General features: G+C 37.2%; 2 protein-coding genes and 1 long non-coding RNA gene across 6 annotated transcripts in view; 1 reads left to right on the top strand and 2 right to left on the bottom strand.

Annotated features, from left to right (window-relative positions):
* Positions 1-6,021, bottom strand: part of phf2 (PHD finger protein 2) — a 24,362-nt gene extending 18,341 nt beyond the window's left edge. For both annotated transcript variants that reach the window (XM_042734046.1, XM_042734047.1), the window contains exon 1: positions 5,532-6,021. In XM_042734046.1, the coding sequence (XP_042589980.1) occupies positions 5,532-5,629 (98 nt within the window). In that variant the 5' untranslated portion in view covers positions 5,630-6,021. The remainder of the gene's footprint in view (positions 1-5,531) is intronic.
* On the top strand, positions 5,981-9,239 carry LOC122138906. The gene is made up of 2 exons (XR_006155880.1): positions 5,981-6,118; positions 8,236-9,239. It is a non-coding gene; the product is annotated as an uncharacterized LOC122138906 (long non-coding RNA).
* On the bottom strand, positions 9,205-27,000 carry LOC109050306 (constitutive coactivator of PPAR-gamma-like protein 1). 3 transcript variants are annotated; one of them, XM_042734044.1, is made up of 17 exons: positions 26,240-26,999; positions 24,266-24,512; positions 23,460-23,542; positions 22,458-22,586; positions 20,742-20,832; positions 19,948-20,012; positions 19,607-19,857; positions 18,676-18,760; positions 18,335-18,556; positions 18,068-18,239; positions 17,216-17,465; positions 16,963-17,077; positions 15,608-15,817; positions 14,006-14,195; positions 11,792-11,933; positions 11,474-11,570; positions 9,205-11,066 (listed from the first exon to the last, which is right to left on the bottom strand). In XM_042734044.1, the coding sequence occupies exons 1-17, from the start codon at positions 26,711-26,713 to the stop codon at positions 10,761-10,763; spliced, it is 3,129 nt and encodes a 1,042-aa protein (XP_042589978.1). In that variant the 5' UTR covers positions 26,714-26,999; the 3' UTR covers positions 9,205-10,760. The 3 variants fall into 3 exon arrangements, with proteins under 3 accessions (XP_042589978.1, XP_042589977.1, XP_042589979.1); XM_042734043.1 differs by having other exon boundaries at positions 19,607-20,012; positions 26,240-27,000; XM_042734045.1 differs by lacking the exons at positions 9,205-11,066; positions 11,474-11,570; positions 11,792-11,933; positions 14,006-14,195; positions 16,963-17,077 and having other exon boundaries at positions 15,624-15,817.

Genomic DNA, 27,000 nt, shown 5'->3' with positions numbered 1-27,000 from the left:
AGACATCGAAGGACATCCTGGGATTTTTAACAACCACAGAGAGTCAGGACCTCGGTTTAACATCTCATACGAAGGACGGTGCCTTTTACAGTATAGTGTCCGCGTCACTATACTGGGGCATTAGGACCCACACAGACTGCAGGGTGAGCACCCCCAACTGTAAACACTAACACCTCTTCCAGCAGTAAACTAGTTTTCCCAGGAGGTCTCCCATCCAGGTACTGACCAGGCTCAACCCTGCTTAGCTTCAGTAGGCAACCAGTCTTAAGCTACAGGGTGATATATTCTGCTGGTATACTCCAAATATGGCATTTAGTCTGATGGCCAACAAGCTCAACATTCCTCCACCTGGCTTCAGAGTCTACCACATGCCTTCTGGCAAAACTACAACTGAGACGTCATGTGACATTTTTAACAGTGGCTTTCTCTTCACCACTGTCCCATAAAGCTGTTGAAGCACCCAAGTAACAGTGGTTGAATCAGCAGTCACTTCAGAGCTGTCAGTGGTCACTTAGTGGCCCTTGACTTCACACAAGTGATCTTCGTTTAACTATTTGTGTCTTGAAAATCCAACCGAGTGCACTAACGTCATATAAGAGGGACAGTCCACCCAACAATCATCATTTACTCACCGTCAGGTTGTTCCAACCCTGTTCTTTCTCCTGTGTAACACTAAAGAAGATACTGTGAAGAAGTTGTGGTTCCCATTCAACTCAATTGTATTATCAAAAAAAATAAAAAATAATAATAAATAACTAAACAGAAGTCAATAGGAAACAAAACAAACCAACATTCTTTAAAATATCCTATTTTGTGTCATATAGGCTTGGAACAGCATGAGGGTGAGAAAGTGAGGAGAGAAATGAGAATTCTCATTTTCATATTTTTATTATTTCACATCTGTTTTTTATTGACATTACAAGTCTGATCAGTAGCAAAAATAAAAAACAAAAACATTTCAGTGGTGTAAATGAGGCAAACATGGAAAAATCTCCAAGAAGCTCAAACCTTTTTATAGACACTGTATGCATTTTTGTCACCCCATCTGCAGAGCAAATGTTCTCCCTATAATAATAATAATATAAACCCTATAACGCATTCCTGCCATTAGGAGGAGCTGTTCACGGGTCATGATAAATAAATACTGAATCGGGAGTGTCCATTATGGCTCTCCTCCAGTGTGGTATAATTACTACGTGCAGTCATATGAATATCACACATGCTGTCCACTCAGATGGTGGGTGGTGTCAGCACCCTTGAAAAACAGCAAAAGTGAAAGGAGCCAAGTCTCACTGAGTCTCAGTACAACAAAGAGTGCATGTGGGTGTGAAGGGTCAAACCGCCCACTCGTGCATCAGGATTAGCAGAGAAATACACATCTTTCCTCAGCTAATCCTTATCATGAGCATCTGCATGCTGCCATTAAGAGGCCAATCCCTTTTCGAATTAAAGGAGCAGTTTACCCAAAATTTAATATTGATCAGTTATTCACCATTATCTAATTCCTGCCCCTTAAAAAAAATCTAATTTTGTATTCCACATTTAAAAAAAAAAGTATTTAATGTACACATGTAACATGTTTTTGATAGTAGTCTCATTGTTTGCATAAAAATATGATATAGGAAATTAAATAAATGTGAAAATTAAATAATTGAAAATTAAAAAATACAGTAAAAGCATATTTTGAAATGATTACAATGAAAAAAAAAAACTAATATAGTTTAAAAAGGCATAACGTTACTCCTGTGATGGCAAAATGTGATGTGAAGCTGAATTTGCCATTTTTACTGTTAAACAACACAAAAGTAGAATTTTTGAAGAATGTTCATGCAACAATAATTTATAACAACCACAGTGGTCAAGATCCAAATAGCACCAAAAACATTAGAAAATAATATGTATGTGCTTTATTACTTGTGAAGTAAACTGTGAAGGTTCTACACAAAATCTCTTTTTTTTTAACAACAGAAAGGTGAGTAAATAATGAGAGAATATTAATTTTTGTGTGAACAGTTCCTTTAAGACTGAATAGACAAAGCTTTCTCTCTGTCAAATTACATTCAATACAACATGTCTCATTGTGCAACCACCTGCAATGGATCCGCAGCAGAGCACATGATGATGATGCTTATTTACGTGGCCATTTTGTATGTTAAGTGTCAACAGTCCTGAGAGAAAGTCTCAAAAACACTAAGAAAGCATCTTCTTAAAAGCAGCAACTACACCTTCAATACCTCAGTGCAGTTCTTGTACTCTATTTCATGCCTGGATGCCAAGAAAGTAACCTGATCAACAGTGTAATGACAACTAGACTCCTAGAGTAGAGTCACATCGGTCAAAAGTCAAGAAAATTCAGAGGAAAAAAATAACTGGAAGGCCATTCAACAAAATGAATCAGGCATGAGGCCGTCCCTGGAAGAACATGTGACTGGATTTTCACTCTGAGACAATGTAAATACGTACTGTCATGACAGACAGAAAAAATCATACCAAATACAAAGAAAAAACACCTGTTATTACAGTTTTGGTTATTTGCAGTACAAGAGATTTGATCAGTAAAAAGAACAACAACAACAAAGCATTAAGGAATGTACCATGATATTATGGCAACTCTAAATGATTCTCCATGTGAAGTCGTCCTCAAGGCAGGTGCAATTAGTGAGTTATTATAACTTATTTAATAAACTTGCACAATATGCCAAAGCTGCTCTGTCACAGACTAGCTATTATCGTTAATGGGACAAATCTCATTTAGGATCTGATGCGCCACTTGTAGCTGGCAGCCTGCCCTGTGAAAGACGGGAATGATGTCATTCACTACCACCTGAGGAGTCGAGAGCACACACCCACAACCACAACCACTGGCATGTGTTTCAGTGTGTGTGTGTGTGTGTGTGTGTGTGTGTGTGTTTCAGACAGCAGTGTTAAAAAGCGTCTTCATTTCTGTTCGCCTGCTAGTAAGCTTGTAGAAATCATTATATCAATATGTTTAACTCTTGATGGAAATTTATGCAGATCATAGAGGAACCTTTTGGAACTGATTAAACATTTATGAAACCTATATAAATACTAGGACTGTTATATGATTAATTCAGGCATCAACAGGGAGATGTAATATTGTGGAAGTGGAACTAGTTATTAATATCTTTGGTGATGATGCTCATCTGATCAGTTTAAAAAAAGTTGTTTCTAAAAGTAAAAAATCATGAAGTAACCTTGTAGTTAAGCTTTAGGTCCCATGGCTGCAAAGAGGTGAAAGTGAGTTAAAAAGTGAGGTTACCGAGTTCACATACCGTGAAACTTTATAGGGTTCCCACACTTTTTGACCTATACATTTCTATGGATTTTCTTTTAGCTTTCCAGTAATCTGTGGTAAGTATTTTTAAAACCATTTGGATTCACGATTTGAAGATTCCTGAAAAGAAGAAGATATAATTATGGCTTGTAAACATGTTGACTCTTCATAATTTAAACCCAAGCACTGAAATATAGTCATACACCCATTTAGCCAATGAAATATGGTGTAGAGCAAAAAATGAAATAAAAATAAATGTATATTCATTATATGAATTTCTTTTTTCAGGCCTGGAAAACACAACTTTAACAAGTTCCAGATTTTCTGTAATTCTGGGAACCCTGATCCTAAGTTACTTACAGAGGTTCTTCCTACATATGGCCAGCTGGAAATAACTTTGAATGAAAGAAATGACAATTCAAAAGTATTAGCCAGGCCAAAGAAAAATAAAAAAATAGAACAGCTTATCTGTTGAGTTCTGTGCAATAGATTTACAAGCAGTCAAGTGTGTTTAATGAAGCTGAGTGTATTACACTCCTATCATCATCAAATTAACCAAAACATTTAATAAACAAATACACAAAGTGCGGGAGAAGTGTATGATTGTGAATGACAGGCATTCCAGTACTATGAAATCTGCTGAGCTTTCTGTGCATTTCTGCGGGTGCAGATTCTGTATTTCTATCTATCTCTATGAATGCTGCAATCGAAACCTTTCACGGTTCAGTGAAGCAGTCAGATCTGTAAAATTAAACTTAAATATTCATACATATCTTTTAGAAGTGTGACCAGTTTAATTCAGCTAATTCTTATAAACATCACTATATTTTCCATAGAGAAACTATTATAAAGCACATTAAGTTAGCTAAATACCTAAATGCTATAGATAACATGATTTATTTTGAAGCAGTGAGATTATTTTAAAGCTAGCAAGCATAAAAAGAAGAACCAAACTAACGGCATTGGCAGATATTGTACTAAATTATAAAGATACTGTACACAAATGTTGCACTAGTGAATGCTTAGTAAATAATAACTACTATCATGAACATTCGACTGCACTATTGCAATGTCAAAGTTACAGACCGTACTAAAAAGATTAAAATATTTTTCAGATAAGACTCCTGTCATAAACAGCTTAATAACGAATTTTCTGTTAACATCAGCGTGTATACACTTTTAAGCCATAACTAGTTTCTCTCCTCATCTGAGCCATACCCTCTTAATAGAGGTCACAGAGGTTTAAAATCACTGAGGGGGGTAAAGCTCAGTCACTCCAACAGAAACAATCACATCAGTGTCATTTCAAACAATTTCTACACATTTGAATATGCAGTTGACCGCATATTCGGTCTGACAACGAGCCTGAATGGCGTCATGTCGTTAGATTCTTGAATGGAACGTTTGAAGAGTAACAATAACTCGGCTCATTAAAGGGTTAAAATTAAACGCGCGTAAAAGTATCAGTCAGTGAACTGGAACGCTTGTTCTTTGTTTACATTGAAGAAACAGAATTTGAAACATTTTCAAATTTCGCTCTCCCTCAGCAAACAAAACAATCAGCGAGGGAAATTTAAGATGAATTCGGAAAATAACAGACTACAGATCGACTCCCATTATTGGATCGAGCTAAACTCGTTTGCTCCGATACTACATGCTGCTGTCAGTGATGCTTCACAGTAATACACGGCAAATAAATCTGAACTTACTGGTTTTGATTATGATGAATGGTTAGATGTCATTCGTGTTAAAAATGTGCAGAGCAGCTCTGAATCTGCAATGTCTGGCTCATATGCAGTCTATTATTCTTCCCGCAGACACCAGAAAGGACAAGGACAGTTTTTATACAGTTCAAAGCAGCCTAAAGCACTGATGTAGGAGCAAATCTGGACGAACAGGGCGCATAAAGGAAGGTAAAATGTGTAAAAGAAAAGCCATTCGTGTTCGCAGACACCCACGGCTCACTACTACGACAACGTCCAGTCTGAGACGCGACCAAAGCGTGCGATGCACGCAGATCGAGCCCACATCGTGGAAAATACATCGAAATTGCTTTACCATTAAGCAAATCTTTTGTACCGTTCACAAAAATGTGTCAACCGAGCCAGCTAAATATAACTCCGCCTTCTTCTTCAAGCGGCCCTCGCTTTTCAGAGCAATACAAAATGTGCGCACGCGAGCAAAACGCTTCCATCCAAACCCACACTTAAATACTTGAACGAAATATTGCGGTTACCTGCCGTGAAACCAGTCTTTGCAGGCGTCGCATTCGATCATAAACTGGGTTACGTCGTAAGGTAATCTGCAGATGCAATAGACGGGTACAGTCGCCATGTTAGATCAATTCACAACAACAGCCGGAGAGATGGATGGGGGCAGCAGGAACCTCCCGAAACACAAACTACAGCGATATGAAGAGCCGCGGAGCTGCTCCTACGTCCATTCGAACGTTCCCCCGATCCGACGTTACAATGTTGCGATGTTAAAATGTTTCCCGCGCTGCATTGACGTGTGCATGCCCCCTGGTGACTATACGAGCGCCGAGACTTTCATAAAGCCCAAGAAAATGCATCCTTTCATTGTAATATTGTTACGTCAGTCTACAAGACGGGCAAAATCGCCTCGGTCATGCTGGTCCAGATGAATGGAGTTTGTTAAACGCTGCGGCTGCTTCTCAGGGGTTCCCGGGACGATAGAAAGACGAAAATCCACCGCCAGGGATCTCCAGCCAACCGTCGAACCAGCTGCAGCAGAGTCTTATGACACGTTAATAATATCTCACGCAGTTATGGCACAGAAGTGAAAGGAATATAAAAACAGAGGGTTAGTTCAAATTTTGACAAGCTCCTCATTTTAATTTGCAGCTAGATATCATTATTAATGACTAGTTATTAAGCATGCATTAAGTTAAAAAATGTAATGCATGCATACATACATCCATATATATGTGTGTGTGTGTGCGTGTGTGTGTAACAATCAACTTGAATGAACTTGAAAATGAATCAATGTCCACTGTGACTAGGCTATAGGGCCGAAAAGGGTGAAAATGGAAACATTACTTTGAATAACTTTAGATTTGTGGCACAATTTAATCAAAAGTTAGAACCATTTTTAAGAACGTGTCCAGTTGAAGTCAAAAGTTTACATACACCTTGCTAATGCTTTTAAATGTTAATTACTTTACCAAAATAAGAGGGATCATATAAAATGCATGTTATTGTTTATATAGTACTGACCTGAATAAGATATTTCACATAAAAGACGTTTATATATAGTCCACAAGAGAAAATAATAGTTGAATTTATAAAAATGACCATTGTCATTATTAATACGGTGTGCTTACCTGAATGATCCACAGCTGTGTTTTTTTGTTTAGTGATAGTTGTTCGTGAAACCCTTGTTTGTCCTGAAGTTAAACTGCCTGCTGTTCTTCAGAATAATCCTTCAGGTTTAGTGGTAGACCGATACTGATTTTTTTGACGGCCGATGCCGATATCTTGGAAAGCAAGGGGGCCGATAGCCGATATTTTTTTTTTATTAATATTTAAGAAATTTGAAATCATTTGACAATGTATTAAAAATGTGTAAAATAAACATACTTTAGATGACAAACTATTTTTAACAAATAAATTAATATTTAATAAAAATATAATTAAAAAGGAAGTAAACACTGTAACCAACAGGGCACTCAGTATACTGGGAAGTTTGTGTGCATTGGGAATCATATTTTTCAAATAAAGCCAAGGTAACACTTATTTTACACACAGCACACAGAGAATGACATGAATATGACAGTGGGCAAATGCATAAAGCACAGAATAATTTGAAATCACAAGTTTAAAGTTTAAAGCATTCAGTTCACACAGACAGACAGTCACACAGAGATTTAACAGCTGGACTCGACTAAGTTTGCAAGGTTAGTGAAATTAAATGTTCATAAGCCATTCTAAGATTTGTTTGAATGATATAAACGCATATTTGCTTAATGTTGACATCAAACGAGAAATTATTATAATGTTTGCCTTTCTATTACTAATAATATAAAAGCAATCGTTAGAATACTTTCTGTATACATTAATTCCTTTAACTGTTCTGTCTGATTATTAGACAGACCTCTATCCATATTAGACAGAACTGTTGCTAAGAATATGAGCACTCTGTGCTCAGGCACTGTCAAAATAAAAGTCCCTCCTCGAGCACATCGGCCAAGCAGAAAAACTTACCAGCCGATGCCGATATTTGAAAAACGCCAAATATCGGCCGACAACAATTGAGGTCTCACAAATTCTTTGTTTTTCAGCATTTTTGTGTATTTGAACCCTTTCGGGCAATGACTGTATGATTTTGAGATCCATCTTTTCACAATGAGTACAACTAAGGGACTCATATGCAACCATTACAGAAGGTTCAAATGCTCACTGACGCTCCAGAAGGAAAAACGATGCATTAAGAGCCAGAGGGTGAAAAATTTTGAACAGAATGAAGATGTGTATATATTTCTCATTGGCCTAAATATCATATTTTCATTTAGTACTGCCCTTCAGAGGCTGCAGAAGATAGTTATATATTTCCCAGAAAACAAAATAAGTTAAATTTACCCTGATCTCAAATTCAAAAGGTTTTCACCCCCGGCTCTTCATGCATAATTTTTCTTTCTGGGGCATCAGTGAGTGTTTGAAACACCTTGATTCTGCAAGGTGTATGTAAAATTTTTACTTCAACTGTATGTGTTTGTGTGTGTGTGTATATATATATAGTTAGATGAATATTAAAATCAAATTTGGTCAGCTGTGTTCACACAGTTCAGTTACAACTTGAAACGTAAGTGCAAATTTGACCTGTTGGTGGTGCTACTGTAGATGGTCTGAGATAGAGATTTGCGGTAGTGTTTGAACTTCCACCTCTCAGTGTGCTAAATGTCAACTTTTTATGGTTCTCAGGGCTGCCAAAGTCAAACTTAGAGAAAGAGGAAGAAACCAAGCTAAAATAGGCATTTGGTTTGCAGAATACAAAAAAAGGTCAGTAATTATATATATTATTTTCATTATAAAAATATTTACTATGTTTTTGATTTATACAGGGTTTTTCCAGGTTTTGCAAAGGTAAGACTTGATATTTTTTAAGACTCTTTAAGACCAAGTAAAGACAACACATCGATATGATCTCTAAATGTAAGTGTCCTGTATTAGCAATGCTTCAAAGTTTGTAAATACAACTTCCAATGTGATCAAAAAAAAAAAAAATGTTGCGCTGTATTTTTGTTTTCTAGTGCAAATGTCTAAAGAGTCATAAATCAAGATACATTCACAAGTCTTGTTTTATGAGAAATTGATCAAAAAGTGAGTTTATAATTACAACAAGAACAAATATCTGCCAGTGGGCTTTAGATAAATCAACTCAATTCAAAGGGAAAAAAAGTTTTCATACCCCATTGATAGATGTTTCTTCTTGTTTTAAGCATAAGCTCACATAATTGTTTTCAGTTTCTCCAAACCAAGACATCAGATGTTCAATTTGCATCTGAAGTAAATGTATCTTGATTTAAGGACGCTAATATATCTGTACAGGAAAAAAATAAAAATAAAAAATCCAACAACACAAACACTGTTTTGCATGCAAAAATGTAGTGCACTGACTTTATGAGTTTAGGCCTTAAATTAAGACTCAAGACCATTTTGAAATGTGCAGAAACCCTGTTATTGAACATTACTGTTTTCATGGAGCTTTTACTAAACATCATGACTTGACAGATTATTCTCCAGCAGGGGGCCGAAAACATCCCCATGCTGTTGTAAAGCTGTCCTTCTGTGATAGCATGGGAAAAAGGCATGTGCAACCTGTAGTAGAATTTGAGGAAAGTTTGAGATGACAAGCCATCAACCCTTAAAAACACGCATATACAAAACAAATTATTCTAAAAGAATAAAGACTTTTATTAAGCATTGTAAGCTGCATTCAATTTCCTTCAAATACATCACACCACAAACTATCCACAATCACTCAAACCCAACAGTAGTTCATTCTTTTACAAGCCATAAGTTAGGAAAAACTCTGATCAACTTACATCAAGGTAACCTACTTTGACTTGCGGCAGGGGACTGAGGGGAATACACCATATTTCTGATCACTAATGTGCAATGAAAAGCATCAGGATTAGATGGAGAAGTAATGATTCTCATTTAGAAGTACGTTTATAAATTCTGAAAACATTAAAGTAAACATCAAAATGATTACAAGTGTACTTGGTTAGGCTAAATTCTCAAATGGGAGGGTCGAACGTTTTGCAAAACTTGTTCCGAGCTAAGAAAAGGGGGGGGGGTTAAGATCGAAGCCATTTTTTTTTAATGAATTTTTTTTCAGAGATGGTTTGCTAGTATGAATGCGGAAAACAGCAACAGAGAACAATAATGTATACAGTGATGAGTACACCAGGATTAACAATATTTAAAGTGGCTAGATAATGTTGGAGTAAATACAACAGAGGTCAATAAATCACAGAAATAATAAATTTAAGGTTAGCGCAAATCATTTACCGACTAACCGTTAACACCTTTTATAGGATTATTACTGATTATCAGCTTTTTAAAATTTTGCAGATGGGCACGGTTTTTGTAATGAAGGAAGAAATAGGACAACATGCATTATAACTACACACCATTTTGTTTTTGTTTTTTTCTTTTAATCGTGAGCCATGCAGAAAGTTTAGCGGAGACAGTTGTACTAATGTGCTACGTTTGATTCAACAAACCACTGATGCATGGCATTTTCTGACACGGAAAGAGACATTGGTGTTTTTCAAGAGTGAATTTGCGACTCGTGAGATTTGTCTAACCATTTCTTGACATTACCTATAATCGCTAATGTATGACATATTGAAATCATCAGAACTTAAGATGCAGCAGTAATACTAGTTACTCAATGTCAAAACAACCGCACGTTTAAAACACAAGTAAACTCACAGTGATGACGCGTTCTTGGTTTTGTATTTTTCAAATCGTGAGTTTTACGTTTTCAAACAATAAAAAAGCATTTACTGTGACAATACAAACTCTGTTACAATGGCAAATATATATATGGTACTTGAATCTCAACTTACTAAAACTTAAAGACTAGCAAATGTAAATCGGTATTTCAGTTTCTGCATTTCATCGAGAAAGTAAAATAATTTCATGTGACCAGTTTTGAACACGTAATATCGTTGACAAGGGAGAACACCGTCTTTTATCATTAAACTGGTACGATTCTCTATATGACTTGTATATCTATGTTTTACCGAGAGGATTCCTCATCATTACTTTGTGGTTTTAACTCGCTGACGTCGAAGATGGATTTAAAAAATTTGTAAGTCCTCATTTAACGCTTTCGGAGAGGAAAGAATGTACACCAACTGTAGGTCTTCCATCCTTCCAGATATTCCTTAACACGTAACCTTCCATCAACCTTCACCCTCTCTATAAAAATAGGTTTACTCTTCTGTTTTTAAGACAGCGGCGCCCAGAGCTTCATCTCTGCAGCCCTCGCCATCTTCATTTAGTGCATTTAAAAGAGGATTAGTATTGCACATTTTAGATTCGTTGCTAAAGGCACTTTCTGGTTGGTTTGTAGCCATGCTTTCCCCTTCGTTCCCATTGAGCTGGTCTGCCTCTTTAACCTCCACCAAGCCGTTCTCTTCTGCTGTGGACCCTTCTAAGGGCAGATGCGGTGTCACCAACTTCAGCTTCTTTCTGTCTTTTATCACTTCATTGGTTGAGGCAACATATGCAGGCTTGCTCTGTCAAAATTAATTTTGCAACATTTTTTACTGTCAGTATCTATCAATCCGATCAAAAATTATGCCACCACTGACCACACACTGCATTTTAATAACATAATCATAAAATCCAGGACATGTGACCCCTAGAATTGATAAACTATGATTCAAAAGTTTGTGGTCAGTAAGATTTTTTTTATGGTTTTTAAACAAGTATCTTATGCTCACCAAGGCTGCATTTATTTGATCAAATATACAGTAATACTATGAAACAATTTAAAATAACTGATTTCTATTTTAGTATCTTTTAAAACAATTTGTTTCTGTGATGGCATGAATTGAATTTTTTAGCAGCTATTACTCCAAACTTTTGAACATCGGCATATGTATTCTTGTTATTTTAAAATGTAGGAAACAATAAGATTCACCTGGTATGTTCCCTGACTCTTGAACCCTCTAGTGTGGTATTTGGTTCCTCGGCCAAAGGTCCTTATAACAGGAGTAGAAATCACACCTCTTGGATGACTGTTCAAAGAAAAGCAATCAATTTAAATTATCAGAGGAAAAAAAAACAGTGAGTGAGCAAGTAAGTAAATTTAGAACACAGAAGGGCTAAGAGAAGCATTACTAAGAGTAAATATAAAGTATTAAACATGATATTACAGGACAGACAATTACAAACATGTCAATGCAAGAATTTATCTAGAAAAACAGGCAGTAAAAATGATTGAAAATGTAATGCTTACCCTCTGGTTGGTCCACCAACTGACACCAACTGTATGGGAAACGAGGCTCTTCCTCTTCCACGACGACTACCAGCCCATTGACCCACCACTGTGCCTGCAATCTCAAGCTTACCACCCTGTGAGGGGATGGCTTGAAGCCCCACTTGAGAGGAATGAAATGAACATAACTTTAATAACTCTTAAGAAACGCCATCCTTAAAAGTCCAATCAAACAGGTTTAGCTGCTTCAGCTAATCACATTTAAGAGAGGAATGTATTTTGAGCAAGATCTTCGCAAAGAATAGGGGTGTGCGATATTGACAAAAAAAATATATCTCGAAATTTACTGGGATTTTATCGATAACCATAATTAGACAATATTTTGCTAAGTGTGTTATTGTGCTAATATCATAAGAACTACCGTGAACAGCTGACTCGTAAAGTTTTTGATATTCTTCATATTCTGTGTGGTGGTACTGTAAGTTCAACTTCACACTGATAGAAATTAATCTTTTCCAATAAGTTTTAATTGGTTTTTACACTATATGGCCATTTTTACCTTTATAAAGCCTTTTTTTATTTTATTTTTTTTATATAAAAGTGTATTATCTTTTGAATCAAAATTTTACATTTAATCAGTGAATTAGAATAATAAAACATTTTGGGTGTTACCAAGCAAATGAAATCAGTATTAAAATTAACCTTTGCTATGCAGAGGAAACACAGAATCTGCATCTGAAGTGGCATTTAGATGTATTTACACACTGTTTAATGCAGGACATTAATATTTTAACCTGCAGTCACAAATGCATAAAAAATGTTTTGATAAATTAAACATAAAACGTTGAATACTGATATTTGAAATTATTTAAAAAATGAAAAGATACTTTAAATGTGAAATTAAAACTGCCAGTAGGTGGCAGCAAGCCACTGTTAATAAGTGAGTCATTGCAATTGAACCAAAACGGTTGATTAATTCAGGAACGAAACACCTCCATGTTGCTCAGAGACAAAACAGTGTTGTGGCTGTGTTTGGAATTATTTTTGTTGTCGAAATGGCGCAAAAACCGGCAATATGGTGTCTAAAACACAAGTCTCTTAATTAACTTAAAAAAAAAAAAAAATCAAATCACATTTGTAATTATGGAGAAAAAAAAACGGCACTCTTCATGTGAAATTGATTAACTATATGAAGTGGTATTAATATATAAATCTTCTGACCCCATATCCTGAATTTGTGATTATTCTAAATGTATTTTTATAGACTGAATCATGCAGTGAAAGAATGCACTCTAAATGCGCACTAGTCTTAACTTAACGTTAATGCGTGAAATGCACTCTTTGGGTATTTTAAAGTGCCCCTATTATAGGTTATGAAAGGTTCATATTGTGGTTTTGGGAGTCCCTAACACTTTCATTGTCTTATAATGTGCGTTTATTTTTACCTTACTTGCTCAACGACTCCCAGACGATTCTCTCAACAATTCTATTTTTCCAAACCCCTCCTTAGTGTGACGCTACTGTGCAGTGATTGGTCCGATTGGTCTCATTTTCATTTCATCTTGCCTGTAATGCCTGATAAAGCAGTGTTTGTGAGCGCAGTGCTGCTTTGTGTACAGCCACTACTGGTGAAACAGCTATTTTACCGCTCCAAAAGCGGCACCTAGTGGCAAAAAATGAATTTACATTTTCATTCAACTAACACGAAAAGACCAACAAGTGGGCGGGAAATATGCTAATGTTTCATGTTGACCTCAACATAAAAAGGCTTGGGATTCATTTTAAAAACGACAATGACTCTTTCTTTTGAGAGACAATACCTTTATACACGGTGCACGATTTAAAACTTTGCAGGATGCTTTCATTCACTTAGAGCTGTGTTACACACTGCATGAAAGGTAATTTTCAAAAATCCATAACAGGGGCACTTTAAATGGTTTTTGCAAAATACTCGATAATGTCAAATCGCACATCGTTAAAACAATTATTACGATATTATCGCAAATGATATATATTGCACACCCCTAGCAAAGAATCAATTGACCAAGTTCACAAAACCACTTGTTTCTCACTTTTACAACCTAGCAGTAAACATGGTATTAACATGTTACTTCTAAAAGAGGATTATTTTGTTTTAAACATTTTCACAACTAAACTACGAAATTATCAACTACTAACGAAAAGCTGTTTGGTGTTTCACTTATGTTCGCCAATTACTCTAACAATCATTCTTACCAGGCATGCCCCTGCCTCTACCCTGCAGTGGGGGCAGAGGAGGTGGAGGGTAGAAGGTGCTGTTGGGGGGGTAGAAAGGCATTGCGTGTGGAGGTGGAGGGGGGAATGCGAACTGCTGGGGTGGCCGAGAGAAGTTCAGACCCTCCAGGATACTCTGACGCATCTTCTCCACCTTGGCAACTAGTTCAGTCTGGGGATCACAAGGAGATACATGTACATTTTATCTCTGTTAGATTGCAAACCCAGATTTAAAAGTACAATTTCTATCTTATATATAAAGCTATCAACAAATTCAACACTGTGGATTAATGGTTAACAGTTGAGTAAATATTACAGTATATACTGGGCAAAGCAATAATTTACAATGAGTTACAGCACCATAAACGAAAGTGCACTAAAGACTAAAAGCTCAACAAGTAGCATTTCGCCTCCAAATACATCTTTGTTAAACATTTAAAAGCAGAACATGTATATTTGTTATTTGCTAAAATAATTAAATATTTATTATTGTAGATTTCTTTTGGATTCTGTTTTTGCAAAAATCAAATGTGTGAGAGCACCTCTTGCCAAGGTCTTTTAATATATAATATGCCTAATATAGCTGTATTTTATTTACAAAGAAGTATAAATGTATTTTATATATACTGTATACACTACAGTTCAAAAGTTTGGGGTTGGTAAGATTGAATGTTTTTGAAAGAAATCTCTTATTCTTACTAGGGCTGAATTTATTTGATCAAAGAAACAGTAAAAGGTAATATTGTGAAAGTTTTATATTTTAATATATTTTAAAATGTATTTTTTTTTTCTCCTGTGATGCAAAGCTGAATTTTCAGCAATCATTACTCCAGTCTTCAATGTAACATGATCCTTCAGATTGTAATATGCTGATTTGTTGCTCAAGGAACATCTCTTATTGTCGTCGGTGTTAAAAACATTTGCCGTTTAATATTTTTGTGGAAACCATGATACATGTACTTCAGGATCCTAAAGAACAGCATTCATTTAAAAATAAATAAAATACATTACACATTTTATAAATTAAATCTTTACTGTCACTTTTGAATAATTTCATGTGTCCTTGCTGAATAAAAGTATTCATTTCTTGACCTTAAACATTTGAACAGTAGTACTAGTAATAGTAGTAGTAATATGATTTGCCATAAACAAAATTTACAGAGTTTGCTTTTACCCTTTAAAAAGAAACTAAATGCATGAAAATGGTACAATTCAAAAAATATTAATAATTATTATTGACCTGGAATTACTAAATCTATTGACAGCCCTGCTTGAATTTCTTCAGCCACCCAAGGTTGTTTATTTGTTGCCTTAGGTATCAGTATCAATAATGAAGTACCAAAGTCTGCTAGTGTACCAAAGCCAAAATTGGTCTCAATCTCAAAATAAAAGGACCAGAGGCTGGTAGTGTACTGAAGCTATAATTGGTTTCAATCCATCCCTATCACACAGTTCTATCATCAATCTTTTCTGCTGTAGTATTCAATCTGGTGTGTCAGTTTGAGGTCTGCGTTAAATCATTCTGTAATGGCTTTGAGACTCTTATGCATGTAAATAAAAGCAGTGGTGCTGTGCCGATTGTACCTGACCATCACAGAGGTCAATGAGTGGGGCCTTGTTCCTGCTGGCCCGGATGAGTTTACTCTGTAGCAGCTTGCCGTCAAAATACATCCACGGACAGCAGTGTTCCCAGGGAATGGGCTGCCCGCACACGTCATTGGCAAACAGCGCCATATCCACGCCGCTCATAAAAAGAGCAGCCAGCTGAACGCCGCGTGGATCCAGGTTATCAATCTGGTGGCGACAGATGCAGTGACAGTCAAACAAAGCTCTTAAGGTTAAATAAGCAGCTACATGTTAAACCACCCAGCAGATTACAACCCCCTCCCCCTCAGCCAAAGCACAAAGCAAGCAAGAACAATCTATCCATACATGTAGACTAATGCATGAACCACTCCAGCCAATTCAGCCATTGAGAGCAACCAGCAATTGCAGCAGCGAAGCAAAAAGCACGTACAGATTGACAGAACTGACAGACATGGACAGCCACGACACAGCACAGACTGCTGTGTGGATGGTTTACATGTTTTTATAAGTTCACAGCCACAGTGACTGAAATGCACAGAAAAAAGCAGCTCAGCTAGCTAAGTAAACCATCTACACAAAGAGACTACATTCCTAGCACTCAGGTTGCTCAAATGCCATGTATTTTCCCGCAAAGCGACTATCAAATGAAAACAAGCTTTTACAAAGCATTAAGGCCAATCAGCCTGGCAAGTGTTCTTAAAAAGTAAGAAGTATCCAGAAAAATACCTAAAACCCCACTTTTTGAAACAAGAGGCTTATTGCTTTAAATACATTAATATACAAACATAACTTTACCAGATTATTAAATAAACTGGAAAGAAATGTGAGCCATTCACACCAAATCTGAACCAAAAACACCATTCACAAGCTTTAAAACAAATATTTGATCTATTAACTCCTTAACAGAATATTTATTTAATAATTTAATTTCATATTTTAAATGAAATGAAAATCTTCAGAGGCTCAAAACATTTTTTAGTTTGGATACCAAAAAATTAATTCAGGTATCCAAACTTAAAACAATTATATAAAGTCATTCTGATTATAGTAAACTTTACTTTCTTTACTGTTATCATACTGGCCAAATAGCTTTGCATACTAACAACTGTTTGCAGATATTTCAAATTTTCGTGGTTCATGTTCATTTGACAAAAAATATTTATCATTATTATTAATTTTTTTTAGAGAATGACAAATTTGTCGGCAGATTCTGATCGAGTAATTTTGTGCACAACTTTTTGCGAGTATTTTTGTTCATGATGTTTAGTCACATATGCCTTGATGTGAATGGGAAGGTGGGTTTGTGGGTATTCTCTGGACTCTCCTCATGCATCATTCTCCACATAAATCACCTTCAGGTCCTGCAGCTGGTCAGGCTCATAAAGTTTAGGAGAAAGTGCTTGAGCTAGGAAAGCGTCAAGTTCGTTACGACGCAAAATTCTTACTCCTGGCCATTGTAACATAAACCTGAAGTAAAACACAAAGGAGTGAAACAACAAGAGCTGAAATCTGATACTGAAGGCCCTTTCTGCAATTGTAATTCTAGGAAAGCTTTTAACAATATTCCACAATGTTTTTCATGTCTTAAATTGTTTCGATTCTCACCGTAGCACGCAACACAGCACCATAAGAGGTGTGGAGACATTGGCAGGGTTCAGCATAGCTGGAGTGTCCGACCTCATGCAGGCCAAGAAAGCCCTCATCCTCCGGTTCTTGTCCTCCACTGCCTTGCCCAGCCAGAGTTTCTTCAGGTTTGGGCAGGTCCACTCACGGAAGGGAAGAGCTTCCACCAGTTCAGGGGTGTGTGGAGATTTGCCTTTGTAAGCAGCCCATTCTTTTATTATCACTGTTGGATCTACAAAGACAGATCGAAAAAGCTTAATTGTGGAATTTACCATTGACATTGAAAAAAAAAAAAAAAAAAACATTCCCTCATTAAATTATTGAGAGTAAATCAACAAAAGTTGACATTATAATAGAAATATTTTTTGGGAAATATCCAAGTCTTCAGATTGGTGGATCATGGGTAGTTTTTTCTCCACTGTCGTGTAGTAATAGTATATGTTGCTTAACTCCCAAGCTCATAGTAGATCTGCCTCGAAAGGTTCAACTAAAATTTCTTTCATGAAAAAAAAAATGAATGAAATGTTTAATTCTAAATAACAATGTTTAGCTCTTATATTTTCATATCTTGTATTCTAATTTCCAGTGAGGGAAAAAAAAAAGAATGTCAACATTAACAGCTAATATTAGTTTTTGAATTATGCTAATTATTGAAATTAATTTGCCCAGTTACAGCCTAGAATGACAAGCTAATGTCAACACTCAAGTGCACTCTCTGAATTATTAAATCAGCCATCAAGGAGAATTTAGGCACACAGAGAACTGTTACAGTTTTCCTTATTAGTGATACTTGTTTAAAAATTTGGATTGTTCCAATTTAGCTGAGTAGCTCACAATCGGGGAGGTGATTTCTCCTCATGGCGAGTCTCTCTGCCTTCTTTTTGGCCTCGGCCAGGCTGAAGAGCACCCCGTAAACATACTGACGTACTGGCCGGTACAGCTGCACTGCAGAGGGCAGGTCTTTGTTAGCTTCATCCTCTATGGTGACAGATAACTTTATCTCACCCTGCAAAAAATAACCATCAAACATCGTCAACCATAAGAGTTTATCAAGGAGTGGTTTCAAAGTTACAGCTGAGTTGCTAGTAACTAAAAGCTGACCTTGGTAAGAACATGGTAAATATATGGGTACATGAGGCCCTTTTTGTGTCTGTGCTCAGCGACTCGTAGCACCTCTGCTGCCACCACTGGTAAAGGGGGAGTGGTAATATCCATGTGATTTCTTGTTGGCATAGAAAGGAGGGATGGAATTTGGGCATTGACCCCTACGTGACCTTTCCCCTCTAGGCTTTGGTTTACAGGAGAGGTCACAGAAGGATCAGACTGTAAGAGAAATAAAAAAATGCAAATGGATATAACATTATTGTATCAAGCTTGTCTATCAAGTTATCTTTTAACCAGCATATAATATTTTAACACATAGAGCTAAAAAGTCGACTCACTTTATTTTGGTCCCCATGGTCTCCTTCTGGGATGTTGTCCATCTGGTTTCTCTGTTTGTCCCATCCCTTATGGTCACTTACGTGGCTACATTTCAGAATGAAATGGATGCACCAATATTAAAATTCACCCAGATACAAAAAAAAAAAAAAAACCCTGAGTGGGGGGTGGGGGTGAGTTGGGGGGTGAGTACCATGTGAAAATAGGGGAAACAAGCATATACTTTTTTCTATTGGTAAAATATCCACTATATCCAAAATACCAACCTATAGGCTGCATTTATTTGATCAAAAATACACTAAAACAGTAACACTGTCAAATATTATTACGATTTAAAATAATATTTTACACATTTTATTCCTGTGATGGCAAAGCTGGATTTTCAGCAGCCATTACTCCATTCTTCAGTGTCACATGATCCTTCAGAAATAATTCTAATATGCTGATTCTGTGTTCAAGAAACATTTCTTATCATCAACATTGAACACAATCATGCTGCTGAATATTTTTGTAAAAACCATGATGGGTTTCTCAGGATTGTTTGATGAATAGAAAGTTCAAAAGAACAGTATTTCTTTTAAACAAATCTTTTGTGATGTAAACGTCTTTACTTGATCAATTTAATATGTTTATCCATACATTTTATTTATTGTACATCCATCTTACTAATATGAAAAAAAAAGCATCAGAGTTTAATGTCTATGTCTGCAGAGATTGGTTAGGCAAACTTGTATAAATGTATTTATGACCTTGTAGAACATCTCAGTCAGTACAGCAAACAACACTTTCTGCAGCAAAAACCAGTTGCAGTAAGCATCAAAACAATAACTCTACCTACAAAACTGTCTGTACACACAAAACTTATGACTAGAAGAAAGCCTTTTTGAAAAGTCAACATATCCCACATACATCCTCTTGTTCTCGCTTACTCACTTGGCAGTGGAGCCTGTGTTTTCTTCATTCTCGGAGGACGAGGATGTGGACGAGGTGATGAAGAAGGCTGGGTCTGTGTGGTTGGAGTTGCTGCCGTGAGCCGAGTTGATGGGGGACAACCTCTCGTAGAGCGGCGTGTGCTGCTTCCCGTCATTAGGAATGTTGCTGTAGCTGTTCTGTTCTAGGAGCCCTTTAGCTGACGGGTCCGCCTCATGGACAGGCTCGGCCAATGGAGGGCCGGGATAGCCATGCTGGGAGAATGAACAGAAACATGTATGTGTCAGTCTGATGGGTAAGCGTGAGTCATTCAGGATGGACCATAATGGTGAAATGGTACTGACCCCAGGTTTGCCTGGAATGTTAAGCATCTGCAGTGCTGCTGGCAATCCCATCTGATTTGGTCTGACTGTGGGCATACAAATGTAAAAAAAGAATCTTGTTCAATCTCTGGTTCAAAAAACTGAAAAAAAAAAGCCCTAACTGAGATTCTCGTTATACCGCATGTCCACCCACCGTGGAAACTGACCTTGATGCATTCAAAATGTGTGTAGGCACAGAGATGCAGTGACAAACAGCCCGCATCCATACCATTCTAACAACACCAGAACATTTAAATCATGCAAAATCATTCAGTCTGTCTGAATTCGATTAAAGACTATTACAGTTCTACATAACAACCACTATAATTTGTCAAACATGCTCTCACTGATTGGAAGATGCCGAATTTAATTCTTCTCTTATCCCATAATGTTCAACTGACACCCTTTCAATGAACCTGTTGAAAGTTTTCAGGCGAGCTACAGAGAGTTTTTTCCAGACTAGCAGCTCTCTGTGCGAGAGTCCTTTCTAAAGAAGCCCATTTGTATGCACAGGGCACAGAGGCCATTCCAAGTGCACACAAGGTCTGAGGCAAGTGGGAAAATTTCTCACATTACTGTGAGGGCTGAGACAGAGAGACGGTTAAGAAAGAGACAGAGCGTGCCTCTAAAACCTGGCCTCGAACACAGACAGGAAAATACAACACCAGGCGAGCATTAGTACACTTGTCCTGCTCCAAGAAATTAACCAGAACGAACCAACAGGAACAGATGTCTTTCTGTCAGAGAGAGAAAATCAAAAACAATGACAATCTTACCTAAATAAGGGCGAAAGTGAGGGGGCTTGCTGGCGTTGGCGTAATACTCCACTGCTTTTTTGAAACGGACAACTTTGTCATCAGTTCGAGACTAGAATGCAAAGCCACAGAATTAGCACATATTGTCCACAATTCTTGGTAGTTGATAGTTCCCCCCCAAAAATGACCATTTTGTCATCCTTTACTCACCCAAATGTTGTTCTAAATGTATAAGACTTTATTTTGTGGAACACACAAGTGTATTTAGTGTATTTTGCCCATCCACTAAAAGTCAGTGGTGTCCAATTTGTTTTGGACAAACAAAATTGACTTTTATTGTATGGACAAAATAGCTGAATTGTTCTTCTACTGCGTCTTGTACAAGAAAAAGAAAATCATGAAAATGATGACATGAGGGTAGGGCTGCACAATTTGAGGGAGAAAAAAAGAATTTTAGAATTTTGAAGAATTTATTTTTTTCTAATAAAATTTGTGAATGTGGTTTTTTTTTACATATTTTAAAGCTCCAGGTTTGCTTTGCTTGTTTGTAGAGCTGCTCAATGTTGGCCCAAAATTTTGCAATTATATAACCAATATGATTGCAAAATAAATAATAAAAACAAAATAATAACAGTATACAAAATAAGAAATATCCGTTCTTCTTTTCACAGCGATTGCTCGTCGCCCCACGTTTTTCGCTCGTTATTTGCATAAAGTCGAGGAATGCCCAAACTTTTTGACACTCTCAGCCACTCTCAACACTTTCTCCACACCGCTTTCAATCCCATAATGCACCGCGCAAGCGTTTAAGCTCAACCTCCATAGGAATTCATTGAAAATGCTCGCTCCATTTCGCTCGCTACATGACAGTGGAAACTCACTGTTACTTTAATCCAGTGCTTGCAGCGCAGCAAACTGGCATGTCATGCCAAACCGTCGATCAAACATCCCAAATCGATTATTGGCCGATAATGATCGGTAGCCGATCAATTGGAGCACGCCTACTGACAACAGTTTTTAAGCGCTTCTAATTAAAAGTTTGGGATGATGGTTGGTGCACGTTGCATTTGACAAAAGCATTATCAATTAATCGCAACATGAAAATTTTTATATATATATTAGGAATGGGCATTTTTGCCAATTTCTCATTTCGATCATCGATAGGATAGGTTTCAAAAAGAAGTACTAGAGTACTTGAAAAATATGACATGAAAACCTATGAAAACATGAACATATGACTAGAACACTGTTACATTATGATTATGATGCAGCAATGTTATTAAAAAAGAAGCATCTAAAAAGAATAGCTGCCTGAGGAGAGGCTCAAGAGTGACTTTATGCCAATAAACCGAAGCCTGTTCTATGACACATCCTATGATATTAATCAGATAACTTAGAGAGAGAGAGAACTCCCTCCATGATGCGCTTTCATGACAGGGTGCTGCAAGGAAAGCAGATAGAATTTACTATAGATTTCACATTCTATAAAGTTCCAATTCTAATGCTATGTTTATGAAATGCCAATATATATATATATAGAGAGAGAAAGAGAGAGAGAGAGAGAGAGAAATTAAAATCACAGCCTTTCCGATTTGATAATCACACTTATATATCGCGATTTTGTTTTTATTCCAATTAATTATGCAGCCCTACATGGGGTTGAGTAAATGATGACAGAATTTTCAGTTTTGGGGTGATGTATCCTGTTAAATGTGCTACAGTTGTGTGTTATCTTACCTGGGAGTGCTTGAATATATCTTTAGCAATAGCTTCCAGGTCATGGACATCTTGTAGGTTGCGGACATAGTCTGCCACGGCTCTTATGACAACATCACATGGAGGAAGAACGAGTTGGTGGGCACGGACCTGCATCAGAGAAAACAACCCATCACACCCCCAGCAAAAGCTCCTTCTGCTTAAAATGTGATGGGCATCATAGGAGTACATATCTGACTGGGTACTATCCGACAAGTTTACAAAAACACATTAGGTTTATCTGCTTAACTGACAATGCATATCATAAACTGCCACTTAGAGGCTTTTTATACAACTACAGCCAACTAAACACACAAACACACACATATGCTAAAATGAACTGAGTGATAGCAACAAAAAGTAAAGAAGCACACATAGAACTGTAAGTCAGGTGTTAAAATGGAGTGTATATCCCACTCGATCCTCGCTCACAGTGAATCAATAAAGCCATCTGTCAAGCAACACAGACACTAAGAGAAGATAACAGAAGGTTACACATGAAGCCATTCCTCAGCTCAACTCTTTCTTTTATAATCGCAGTGCTCAACTGTTTGGCCGAAATGCAAAGACAGAGTATTTAAAACCAAAAGGCTACATGTTGAGGACAATGCTGAAGTGATTTTGCATGGTCCTGATTAGTTATTTGCCAGTCCCCATTTCAATCTGGTTGTCAAGGAAACTGGTCACAGCAGCTTGTAACTGCAGGAATCTAATGAGAACTGAAGTCTTATATTTGCACCCTTTCAACATGTATTAGGTCAATGTAGAAAACCTTGAAGTATTTGAATTATTATACACAACACATTTATTTCCACTGTGTGATGCATTTACAAGTAAAAAGGAATATTCAACTGGAATACCAGAATGGAGCCAGACTGAATGCATGTTTGCAAAACGGTTCTTGAATAGCTATTTGCCTATTCAGTGCTAGGTATTATAAAAACAGGTAAATTGCATTTTTTTTTTTTTATAAAGTAGCTTTACCTTCAAGGATGCTAAAGGGTGCTCAGGGCCAAGTAAACTCCAGTGAAAGGCAGCCAAGTCTTCATCAGGCAGTATGTGATTCCCTATAAAAATATAATTTAGTTTTTTAAGCATGTATTGCAGAAGTTTGTGAAACTATTGATAAGATCTGAGCCATTCTTCTAATGCATTAGTAAATCAAGACAGTCAAGAAAGTTTGAATTTCATTAGAATTAATTATAATTACCTTAAAATAAAAAATACAAATTAATATAGTTAAAATAAATCCATTCACAAATGGCTTGCACATCATTTTACTTGCCTTATCTTACATGCACAAAGTTTGGGGTCAGTTAATGTTATTAATGTTTTTGAAATAGGTCTCTTATTCTCACCAAGGCTGCTTTTATTTGATCTAAAAAATAAATAAATACTTAAATAATTCAGCAGTAAAAACTGTAACGTTGTGAAATATTATTACAATTTAAAAATAACTTGCTGCTTAAGAAACATTCCGTATTATTATTAATGTTGAAAACAATCGCATTGCTTAGTGTTTTTGTGGAAACCATGATTTTTGAAAAAAAAACATTTGTAACTATGTACATAACACTTTCAATCAACTTAGAACAACCTTGCTGAATAAAATATTAATTTCTTAACGTAATGACCCCAAACTTTGCATAGCACAAAGACAAATTATTTTGTCTTCAGAAAAACATGCACAGCTCAATCATTCACAATATGACTAAACATGCATTAGGCAAATAGGGCCAATGTAGATGTCCTTTTGACTTGACAACTGATAGGCAATCCTACAAACCTACCTAAAAGTGAAGCAAAAATGACAAAACGATTTGGATTGAGATTAAGTTGCTTGGCAACTTCGTGCATCAGGTATTGGCTGGTGGTGAGGCTTTTGCCATTGCGGCTGAGTTTGAGAGCATGGGCACTGAAGTAGTACGGGATGTTGCACAGGGCGTAATCAGAATCATAGGCAACCAGGCCATGGAACCCATTTTCTTTAAATAAGGCAATCACTTCCTGGTGATGATCCTCGATGGTCTGGACAACCTGAATGAGGAAGCAATTACAAGAAGGCTCATTAGAAAACAAATTTACATTGATGAGATTGACTACTGCAGGATTTCACGGATTTCCATGAAAGGATGTGATTTCTAATTGTATCATATCTGTCAAATGCTTTAATCGATTAGCGCTATTTGAATGAATCAATAAAGAGATGATTCTTTTTAAAACTATACATCGAGCAAGAGGATGTTCACTGGGCTTTAACTGATAGGAAACGAGGCTTGACTCGTAAACAAATTCATTTTTAAATCAATCATATTTCATTCATATTCTGCCCCACATTTCATAGATTCTCAATTGATCCAATGTTTTTGAGTACAGGAGATAAGTAGAAAAAAATACTAGTAGTATAAATATCAATAATTTAAACACTCATGCTAAAAGTCCTCTGAAAAATTAACTAAATAAATAAATGCAAATAAAAGCACTCATGGGCAAGAATCTCATAAGTCAAAAACAGGGCCAATAAATTTAGACACAGCCTGTACGGCTACTAAATCTCAGCAGCAGGGAGCATGCAACCAATCTCAGAGCAGTGCTTACTATTCTTGTGTCACAAGAGCGTGACACATCAGCCAATCACAGCAGAGCAGAGGTGGCACTTCCTGTTGCCAGCACAACCTAGTACTACATGGCTTCATTTCAGCATTCATACATAAATGCATGTTTTTATTCTATTCTGAGAGGTTTGTATTTGGTTGTTACTGTATAAGGTTATTAAATTGATGACAGATGTGGCACCTTTAATTATTGTTGAAGATCCAGGAATTTTTAAAAATATTTTTTGTTATTATTTACACAATAATTACTTAATACTGTATGCTTGATTTTTAAATGTTTTGTTTTTATATTTATTCACCTTTAATCAGTTTATTTTGTTGATTCTTCTGTAATATCATTGTAAAATAAAGGTGTTAAAATGTTAAGTATTTTAGATTTGCATGCACTGTTAGCTGCATTAAAATATTTGACATTAAAAGACAGGCACAGTTTTGAATTTGCTTTTAAACATTTCTAAAACACCATCTCATATACTAACATGACAGTTACATCCTGTACTGCTGACATCTCTGTGTTCCCCAAATGCCTGTGGAAATGAGATCTGATCAGATACCAGCAGCATGGCATACAGATTTCTGCCCAAGATCTGTCTCACCCAACCAAAGCATTTATGTTCCAACACGTTGGATCCCTGCTTAAGAAAAGCATCTTAAACCAGCCTGAGCTGATTTGCTGGTCTGTGTGTTGGTTACACACACATCCTACTGGTTTCAGGTGGGTTTGGGGAACTTTTAAGCTTGGCAAGTCTGTGAGACCAGCCTAAACCAGCTGCTGATCTTGGTTTTAACATGTCTGTTTACATGAATAATGCTACATGAAAACCAGGCTAGGTCTTGATTCAAATCTGAAGAAAACAGTTGCACAGACAGCTTTGATTAGCTAGTCTGGTCTAACTAACTACTGGTTTCTGATGGGTTTGGGGAATTTTTCATCTTGGTCAGGCTGTGAGACCAGCTTAAACCAACTAAGACAAGCAAACCATCTTAAGCTGTTTTGTTCGTCTAGATACATAAGAAAGCCGTCTAGGACACCTGCTAGCTGACAACCTACTGTCTTTTAAGACGAGCACTTCACTTGTTCTGGGTCTGGTTCTGCTAAGCTAATGGCTGCATATGTCAAAAACACAGCGAGCATCTGTCGCTACTCACCCCGATGTGGAACCTGAGGAGCGCCAGGCGGATGCAGTGGGCCATACACACCGGGGGCAGGAACCAGACCTTGGGCGGTGGGGTACCCTTGTTCTGGACGTGGCTGATGATCTGCTGGGCGGTCTGCCTCTCGTTCACCTGTCGCTTGACCCACTCGTGGAGACGGCCTTTCTCCAGGGCGCCATTGAAGCACACTAGCAGCTCGATGTTGCCGTTGAAACAGGCTTTGGCGAGGGCGGCGAGGTACCCGAGCATGTGGTTCCACTGGCCCCCGCTCACCCAGTCGGTGTAGAAGCCGCCGTAGAGCCGGTGCAGACAGTTCTCGGCGTCCACTAGCAGCCGGAGCGGAGTTTGAGGGGGTCTCTGCCGGCCGCCGCCGACCAGACTCCCGCGGGCGAGTTTCTGGAGCTCCACCGGCACCACGGCATTGGGGCAGTGCTTCTCTATGTATTCCTGAAAACCCTGCACACCCATGACTGTTGTTGTACAATATGATATCTACTGTTATTTCGGGTTGAGTAAGAACGTAAAATTGTCTGGAGGAAATGGAGAGAGAGTTGCAAGCAAGCAGCCTCTCCCGAATGCTGAAAACCGGACTGAAGAATATTACGGCGGATGTGGAAGGTGATCAATCGAAAATCAGTCAAATCGGAGATGCATCTGTAGTTTTTGGTGAGTTGTTTTTTGGTTCATGGCTGCTAGCCGCCATGTGCACCCTTATGGAGCCATGTCTGTGGTCTGGATGTATCTGGTGTGCAGGG

The sequence above is a fragment of the Cyprinus carpio genome, chromosome B11, assembly GCF_018340385.1.
Source record: "Cyprinus carpio isolate SPL01 chromosome B11, ASM1834038v1, whole genome shotgun sequence".
Taxonomy (NCBI): domain Eukaryota; kingdom Metazoa; phylum Chordata; class Actinopteri; order Cypriniformes; family Cyprinidae; genus Cyprinus; species Cyprinus carpio.
This window is presented reverse-complemented; position numbering and strand designations above follow the sequence as displayed.

Coding starts and splice junctions, on each gene's coding strand:
- LOC109050306 (XM_042734043.1), bottom strand. CDS start 26,713: ATGGGTGTGCAGGGTTTTCAGGAATACATAGAGAAGCACTGCCCCAAT. Junction 20,013..20,741: donor TCACTTTCGCCCTTATTTAG/GTAAGATTGTCA, acceptor GTATGCCCACAG/TCAGACCAAATCAGATGGGA. Junction 18,761..19,606: donor AACACAGGCTCCACTGCCAA/GTGAGTAAGCGA, acceptor TCTGAAATGTAG/CCACGTAAGTGACCATAAGG.